Here is an 8,688-nt window from a genome sequence, read left to right as displayed (position 1 = left end):
TATCTGTATTTGTCTGCTTGATTTCGTGCCATATCTAGATTGCATTAACATGGATCTATCGTAATGAAACCTAGCTAAAATAGAAGAGGGAAAGACTCTTTGATACCTTTGTTGAGAACACTCTTATTTTTACCTGCCCAAAGCCCCTGGGGTGAGGAAACATAGACTCATTGTACTCACAAACTCCTTGTACTCACAAACCTAAGTTTGAAGTCAAGGAAAGTTGTGCTCTGAGCACCAAGTGCAGTCTGAAAGTAGGTGCTCTGAAATCACAGAATCATAGAATCGTTTTGGTTGGAAAGGACCTTTAAACATCATCTAGTCCAACCACTCTGTCATTAAAGGGTTCTACTAGAACCACCTTCCATTAAACCAGATTTCTCAAAGCCCCATCCAACCTGGCCTTGAGCACTTCCAAGAATGGGCCAGACACAGCCTCTCTGGACATAAAAGATTTTCTTCCTAATATCTAATCTAAATCTGCTCTCTGTCAGTTTAAAGCCATTCTCCCTTGTCCTGTCACTACACGCCTTTGTCAAAACTCTCTCTCCAGCTCTCATATAGCCTCTTTAGGTACTGCAAGGCTGCTAAAAGGTCTCCTCAGAGCCTTTTCTTCTCCAGACTGAACAACCCCAGCCCTCTCAGCACAGAAATGGCTCTGAGGATCATAACACAGTAAATACACACGACTGTGCATTTCTTCAGTGCAAGCCTCCAGAACGTGAACTGTATGTGACAGGATTTGAGCTTCTTGACAATGCAGAGTCATACACAGTTACAGCAGTCATCTCTCAGTGTACCTGGTGTATGTCACCGTGCCTAATCCCGTACCTTTTCTGATTAACTTTTCCATTTTATTCCTATTTTTGAATGCAGATTTTACTTGTTTCTAATTGCTTTGGCCAGGTTTATCTGGATTTAAACACTATGGGTCCAGCCAGATAGCAAGACCGACTTTAACTGCCGGGTACCTAGCACCCTCTTTCCTAGAGAAAACCCTGCCACCCCTTAACCCGGAGGCAGCGGAGGGGCTGGTGGGACCCGAGGCTGTATGGAGCGACGTCGCCTTTCCCCGCCCATTACGTTCATTACTGCGGCGAAGCGAACTACAGCTCCCGTCGCGCCCCGCTCCGCCCCGCCCAGCTCCTCCAGTACGATATCACGCGTTGCCCCATGGGAGTTGTAGTCTATGGCGGCGGCGCCGCGGAAGTGACTCGGCAGGGCCGGGCGAGCGGGGGCGTGTTGACTTCCCGGGTCCGACGTTCATGGACACTCGGGAGCGGCGAGGAGGCATCTGAGGGGTTCCCCGGCCGCCGCCATGTTCGGCTGCCTGGTGGCGGGCAGGCTGGTGAGCGCTGCTCGGGCCCGGGCGGGGCCCTCAACCCGCTCGGGGCTGGGGTGGAGCTGCCGCAGGGCTCTTGCCGTCTGCCGGCCCCTGGCACGGGGACCGCGCCGCCCTTGTGCCGCCTGCCCGGCGCCTCGGCCGGCCCCTGCCCCGCGTCCCCTGAGGCAGCTGCGGTGTAGAGCCTCCTGGCCAGGAGGTAGTTGCCGTGCCCTCCGCTAATGTTGTCTCCTGAGAGACAAGCTGGGAGCTTAAAAGAAGAGTTTTAAGTCTAGATTGTGCCTTGGCTGCAAGGATGTGGCATCTCGGGTAAAGATGAGGGTATCTTTTGCTCTGGCATTCAGCCATCCTTCTACTGCCTTTCTCAAGGTCTATTGTATTTCCTATGTGAACAGGTTTCCATGATCCTGGGGTTGTGCCAGCCAGGTGGTCAACAGCCACTGCTTATTGACTTGGCAACCTCTTCTGCACCCTACTTTCCTCCTACGCACGTGGGGAGCGAAGGTATTCTGATCTTGTAGTCCCGGGTGGGATATGTGTTCAGTGCAGGTAGAACAAGACTGTTGTGTCTTTCTAGTAATATTTTTTGCAGTTGTTCTTCTGCTGTGTTTGACTTTTATCTGGCTCTTTTGCTCTTTAGGTTAGTACGTTCCTCACTTTTCTGTTATGTGCCACTTTAGGTGTATTTCTGTAAAAGGAAGTTCACAGTGACGGCCAAAGATGAAAAACACATGAATACTAATAAAGGTTTTGTTCTCTTTAGGTACAAGCAGCTCCCCAGCAAGTGGCTGAAGACAAATTTGTATTTGATTTACCGGACTATGAAAATATCAACCATGTAGTGGTCTTCATGCTGGGAACTATACCATTTCCAGAAGGAATGGGAGGATCTGTCTATTTTTGTTACCCAGACCAGAGTGGGATGGCAGTGTGGCAGCTGCTGGGGTTTGTCACTAATGAGAAGCCAAGTGCCATCTTCAAAATTTCTGGTCTGAAATCTGGTAAGACTGGTAGAACATAGCAATTGGTGAAACAGATGTGTTCCTGCATGCATAAGGGGTAAAAATGTGTGAAGGTGGGTTTGAAGAGAAAGCTACTTGAAAGGGCAGCCTTTTCTGTGTTTTCAGATAGTTCTGAGCAGATGTACTAGAAGCAGCCTGTCAGCTTCATGGAAGTCTGCGTGTGTGTTAATGTTCCCAGTGAAATTTCTTGCTTGTCTTCTGTTTTACATGGTGTTTATCTGGAAATTCCCCTGAGCAGGTTTGACCTGTGTTTTTGTGCTTCTGCATAAACGACCTGAGGAGAAATGATCCTGTAACTTCCCTAGCATGGTTTTCAGGCATTTGTCTAGACATACCTGCAGCATTGTCTTTCAGCTTCCACTGCTAAGTGGTTGTGTGCTTTGTAGCTCAGACAGGTTTTGCAGGGAGTAGAGCCTGACAGTGATTTCAGACAGCTGTTGTTTCCCAATCAGGTGCATTTGCAGTATATAATTATCCAATAGAGGGTGTCATCACTAGAAAGCAGCTTTGCAAATGTTTCAGTATTTTTGGTACAGACTCGCGTCAGAGGATGCTGGTGCTACCTGAAGAAGGTGTGTGTATATTTTCCTGAATTCACAGTGAGTGGGGTTGCTATGTACATTATAAAAATTACAACATCTTCCAACAGCACATCTTTGTCATATTAAAGGGATAGATTGTCAGGCAGGCAGTTTAAAGTGTTATGGTGATAAAGTAGTACACATCTTCTGTAGGCTTGAGTGTAGTCTACAGCTTTAACTTGAATCTCTGTTTAATTAAGTGCTGAGGTTCCTGTGATAAAATGTATTCGTTCATAAGGTAGTACACCTTCTTTTTAATCAGTCCTGGATGTGGCAGTGTGGTATCAGATCAGGGCTCTCAAGCTGCAGAGCAAAATGAATTCTGATCATACACATTCCTCAGAAATCTGGGCTTTCTTCAGAAGAGAGAGCAGCCATAGGAAGGTTTTGTGGGGATGTCGTTTCCTACATTCCAAAGTCATGTAGTTAGTGAAACAGCAAAGCATATCACTAGTGCTTTTGCCGTATGTTTCTCACACTTGAAAGACTGTCACTCTCAGACAGCTTTGGAGGAAAACGCATTTTTAGATGCTTTTTGCATGATTAGCTTTCATTTCCAGGCAAGGGCTGCTCTCACAGAAGAACTCCGTGATGTAGTTGGATGCATTTGCAGGGCCTTAAGGAAGTGCTGTGCTTGATCTCTGAGAGCTCCGCCATTCCTTTTGTTGTCTACAGCTCATCTCTGTCTGTGGGGTCAGTATAAGCTACATGGCCTAAGTGTCCATGGCCATAAACAGTTTTGTGATGGAGAAGACTACATGACTGTAGAAAGGGAGGGATATCCCAGAGAGGGATAAGAGAGAGCTAGAATCATTGAGAGATACTATTATCAGTTGAAATCTGCATTCTGTTGAGAGGAACGAAGCTGTGCCCCTGTTTGCCAGGTCCCTCTGAAACAGTGATTATAGCAGAGTTTCTTGTTGTGGGATGAGTTTTGTTTGTTTGCACTTAAAGAAGGGGTTTAGCTCTTGATTTGCTTTTCTTTCTCCTGCTAGTAAGGGACCAGAGAATGCTACTGGAACATCACCTGTGTTAAGAGGGTACTTGTCTGTTGTATTTGCACAAACTTGGGTGGAGTATTACTGTCTGTTTACTTATAGCATTGTGGTCCTACAGACCTTTCTTCTGCATTTTCCTTTACAGGTGCTGACAGAGGAGTACATGATTCAAGTGACTTTAAGTGTCTGTCCTTGTTTGCAGATTTAAGTGACTCTTAAGTGTCTGTCCTTGTTTGCAGAGGCCTTGGCTGAAGGTGGGACTGAAAGTATGGGTTGAGAAAGGTCAGAAGTGAGGGAGGACAGGGGTCTGGGATGATGCCTGTGTGAGTGGCAGGCACTTTGGGGGTGGTTTCCTACCCGGTCCATTGTTTTCTTTGTGGCACTTGCAGAGTCAAAGGTCTTTCTGTTCCACAGCTGTTTCTTTGACCTTTGCTTTCTTGGTGATTTTGAGCAGCTCAGATGAGACCTGGGGCTGCCCAGCCTGCCCTGAGTCAGAGAGATCTTGAAGTAGTTTTCTCTACTTCTTCAGAGCACAAACAGGTTCACTAGACTCTGGGTTTGAATGAGTGAATCAAACAATTGTGCAGCAGTGTTGCGTGTTTCCTGTTTATCTGCAGTTCCTAAAATGTGAATGAAAGGTTTGGTTCTTGTAGAGAAGGGTTCTACTGTCTTTCACTCTCAGATCGTATTTCCTTTTGAATCCGTTTACTTCATAGGGAGCTTTCAAGTTATGTTTTTACGTTTTTTTAGAAATTTCCTTATGGTCTGTTGTAGTTTTTAAATATATCAGTCACACTGTTCCATCTGTTGTGCTTGTGTGTGTACTTGTGCCTGTGAGGTATTCCTCTGTGTTTCTGAGGTAGGGAGATTTCTCTGACAGGAGCTGAGGAGTACCTTTTACAGAAGGAACACGATGATTTAAGTTCTCAGTCTTTACATGTGTGCCAAATCTAACCTGTGCTGTCCATGGTGCTTTCAGGGAAGGGAAGTCAACATCCCTTTGGTGCTATGAACCTCCCACAGACGCCAACAGTGGCCCAGATTGGAATCTCAGTGGAACTGCTGGAGAACCTGGCCCAGCAGACTCCTGTTGCAAATGCTGCTGTGTCATCAGTAGATTCATTCACAGAGGTAGCTTGAACATTCGGTTTTCAGAAATTCTTTGTCCTAGGAAAGCCTTAAGAATTGAGACCAAAGTGGAGAGGAGAAGCTGCTGTGGGTGGCTGTAGGATTGAAACCAACCTAATCATTGTCAAATAATTTTTTTGGAAGCTTTGATATTTTCAAATTACGTTTTTCTTACACTGAAAAACTGTCTCCTGTAAAGGATTGGGATTTGCATGCTCAGTGTCATCAGGACAATAGATTTATTTGTGTGTCACTCTGCTGTAAAATTATTTATGATACTTCCTAACAGGAGCAGCTATGACTAAATACATGTCATAGACAGTGGATCGTTGGTCAGAATCAGAGAATATTCTGAGTTGGAAGGGACCCAGAAGGACCATCGAGTCCAGTTCTTAAGTGAATGGCTCATACAGGGGATTGAACTCACAACCTTGATGTTATTGCCACCAAGTCTTAACCAACTGAGCTAACCTCAGGGTCATTTGTGGGTGCTGAAACTCCAGTGCATAGACTAGCAGGGATGATCAAAAATTTCTAAAAGTCAAGGCAGAGCTGGGCATAGACACCAATAGGTATCCAAGTGTACCATTGACCCTTGAGAAATCCTTCTGATGTAGCTCTGCAGAACAACAGAATCACGCCCTCCCCCACAGAACGATTTTTCTTTTTTCCAGTTCTTTCCCTGTGGATCAGGCCTTGGGCTACAACATGTGCCATTTTTTTACCCAGCCTGTTAGTTTGAACCTCTGGAAATCCACAACCAGCTCTGGCAGTTGGTTGACCGTCTAACAGCAGTTCAAGGCAAGCTAGACCTGCATGATGGGTCTTGATTTCCCTAACACTGAAATTCCCTAACAGCTCTGGCATTATCTTTTAACATATCAGCAGCTGGTGAGGCTTCTCTTCAGGTCTTTTTTTTTCTTTCTCACTTTCCTTCCAGGTTGCTGAGGTAGACTGGTAATTGAACAGTAATCCTGATACCGTAGCTGATGTTCTTCTGCAGTTTCTACACATTATAGCTTCAAATAGGTGATGTCTCTTGGAGAAAGTTGCCATGACTAGGAGTTGACCAACAACTATTTTTGTATAGTACAGTTCATTGAGCTTTTCTGGAGTTGTTAGGGGCATATGGCACCTAAATATTTCTGATTCTCCAGTTTGTATTAGAGCAGTAGTTAAGTTATGAAGTAATAATGTGGCCACTTCAGGTCATTTGCAAGGGCCCTCATAGATTTTTCTGAAAACAGTATTTAAAGAAAAAAACCCTGTTGGATGAAATAGAGTAGGGAGAGGGCAAGTAGAGATGCTGAAAATGATTTATGGATGCTGGATGTATCTGAGGGCAAGACTGAGAATTAAAATGTTTTGATCCATTCAAAATTAATGCCCTTGGATCTACTTTATCTACTGCCCCACTGTGTTTTAGATGACCATGCTAATTTTATTTCATATAAGAATTGTATATCTGTTAAACATTTGCACAAAAGTTCAAAATGAAAAAGAACTTCCATAAAATGTCTTTTTTTTTTTTTTTTTAATTTCAGTTCACTCAGAAGATGTTGGATAACTTCTATAACTTTGCTTCCTCATTTGCTGTTACTCAGGCACAGATGACTCCAAATCCTTCCGAAGCTTTCATTCCGGCAAATGTAGTTCTGAAATGGTAATGGCAATGATCTCTAGTAGGCATTATTAAAACATGTGATTTCTAAGTACTGAACTACTGTTCAATACTGTTGAACACTGTTCAATACTTTTATTCAAACAACTGAACACTGCTCTTCAGTGAGATGAAGCAAAAATGTTTAAAAAGTGTTAGTTCTTGGTTATCTCTTGTATAGAGAGGTCCTGTCCACTTTTTTTATATTTAATTGTCAGCTTTTTTATTAGAAAAGTGCTATACAACCTATGAATTTTTTTTGCTTTTAGAAGTGTTGCCCTGGGTATATGTGGATTTGCACTCAGTTACTGATAATGCAAATACTCTGGAGTTGTGGGAAGATGGAACACACCGATACTTGTCAATTTGTGCTTACTTGTTATATTTAGTCTCTTCCTAGACACAGTTCCAGCATAGTTGCATTATTTAAGAATATGTGAGAGATGGAGAAATCATGTTCCTTAGTTGACCTGGTTCTGTCACCAAGATCCTTGAGTGTAAATACAAGTCTGTCTGAGTCCTTGTTTTCCGAGGACTGGTTTAAGAAATAACTGTCTGGGAATATCCTGTGTGGTCTAGAGATAAATAGTGAACCGCAGGCAGTCCTGTAACATGTCTGAAAATTTCCTTCCTATCAGGAAGAGGATAAATAGAGATTTATCCTCTACAGCATTTTAGGCTATATGAACACCATTTTATCATTAGTACAGATCTCATAAGTAAGTTAATATAAGCCATCTATTTTCTTTGGGAGTGTAACTTGATACAGATCTCTTGTGTTTATAAAGTAACTATGCACTCCATGAACATAGATGGATAAGGTCTCTGAGAGTAGTCAGTGGATCAGGCTGAAATGGTTTAAACCCTTTAGAGTCCCTTTTCTCATTTGAGCTGGGCTAGGAACTATGAGGTGTAGGAAAACTTTTGTTTTCTTTGTTTCATTGGCAGTACCTTTTGATTCCTTACATCTTGAGTTTGTGGGGGTTAAAAGGGGTTTTTAAATTTTTGTATGTCAGAGCCTATGGGCTTCTTAATTTTTTTTTCGTTTAGAAAGGCACAGAAATTGTACACTTTGCCTCTTTCTTCACTGTGGGTCAGCAGTTTGTTCAGTTTGTTTGTGTGAGTGTGGAAAGTAAAATTAGGACAGCATGTGTGCATACATGTTTCCATTATGTGTTAGAGAATTACATTTCCTCGTCTGATTTTACTAAAACATTACCATATATAAGGTATGTGAAATTTAGAATTACTTGGCGAGGATGGAAGATTAACGGGGACTCCGTTGTCTCAAGGTTTCTGTTTAGAACTGCAAGGCAAATGGATGCACTGCCTGAGTGCAGAATTGCCTGCAGCCCCCTCTTCCTTCCCTGGGAGCAGGGTGCACAGCCTGTGAGGAAGCAATCCGGAATTGGAGGCTGTGGTCTCTCTGCCAGCCTGCTCGAGTCTGTCAAGCTTGTTAGCTCATCTCCAGTGTCCCAGGAACTGAGAGGTACTAAGCTGGCTCTGTGCATCCTAGATGGAGCAGCGCTGGAGTAGTACAGGGAGGGCTGCACTGGATTCAGAAGCAACAGTGTTGCCTTGTTTTTCCCAGTATTACAGTGTATCCCTAAATGGCATTGGTTTGGTTTTACTGGGTTTCTTCTGTGAGATACTTGGCTTGATTATTAAGATGATGGGCAGCCTCAGATTCACACTTCTACCTGCCCAAACTTCAATTTCCTAACTCAAAAAATGTTATGCACAAAACAACCACTTTTGATTCATGGAATCGTAGAATCGCTTAGGTTGGAAAAGACCTCTAAGATCGAGTCCAACCATTCACCTAATGCTGCCAAGTCCACCATTAAGCTACATCCGTAAGCCCACGTCTACGTGTCTTTTTGCCACTGCCAGGGATGGTGACTCCACTGTTTCTCTGGGCAGCCTGTTCCAGTGGTTGACAACCGTTTCAGTGGAG

At 43.8% G+C, this 8,688-nt stretch overlaps 1 protein-coding gene and 1 long non-coding RNA gene across 6 annotated transcripts in view; both read left to right on the top strand.

Annotated features, from left to right (window-relative positions):
• Window positions 1-1,154: 1,154 nt before the first annotated feature.
• HIKESHI (Hikeshi, heat shock protein nuclear import factor) overlaps window positions 1,155-8,688 on the top strand; it is an 8,500-nt gene continuing 966 nt past the window's right edge. The window contains exons 1-5 of one of the 5 annotated variants that reach the window (XM_027906198.1): window positions 1,249-1,348; window positions 1,738-1,846; window positions 2,106-2,343; window positions 4,923-5,074; window positions 6,616-6,734. In XM_027906198.1, coding sequence (XP_027761999.1) covers window positions 2,193-2,343; window positions 4,923-5,074; window positions 6,616-6,734 — 422 coding nt within the window. In that variant the 5' untranslated portion in view covers window positions 1,249-1,348; window positions 1,738-1,846; window positions 2,106-2,192. The other 4 variants (XM_027906200.1, XM_027906199.1, XM_027906196.1 and 1 more) reach the window with 4 other exon arrangements.
• The window catches only part of LOC114069424, a 1,947-nt gene continuing 663 nt past the window's right edge, over window positions 7,405-8,688 (top strand). Inside the window, exon 1 of the long non-coding RNA XR_003573774.1 lies at window positions 7,405-8,515. This is a non-coding gene — a long non-coding RNA (uncharacterized LOC114069424). The remainder of the gene's footprint in view (window positions 8,516-8,688) is intronic.

This window comes from Empidonax traillii, unplaced genomic scaffold (genome assembly GCF_003031625.1).
Source record: "Empidonax traillii isolate 1590-97213 ecotype Southwest subspecies unplaced genomic scaffold, ASM303162v1 scaffold1258:size142991, whole genome shotgun sequence".
Taxonomy (NCBI): Eukaryota; Metazoa; Chordata; class Aves; order Passeriformes; family Tyrannidae; genus Empidonax; species Empidonax traillii.
Note: the sequence above shows the minus strand (reverse complement) of the source record. Positions and strands in the feature narration are given on the sequence as shown.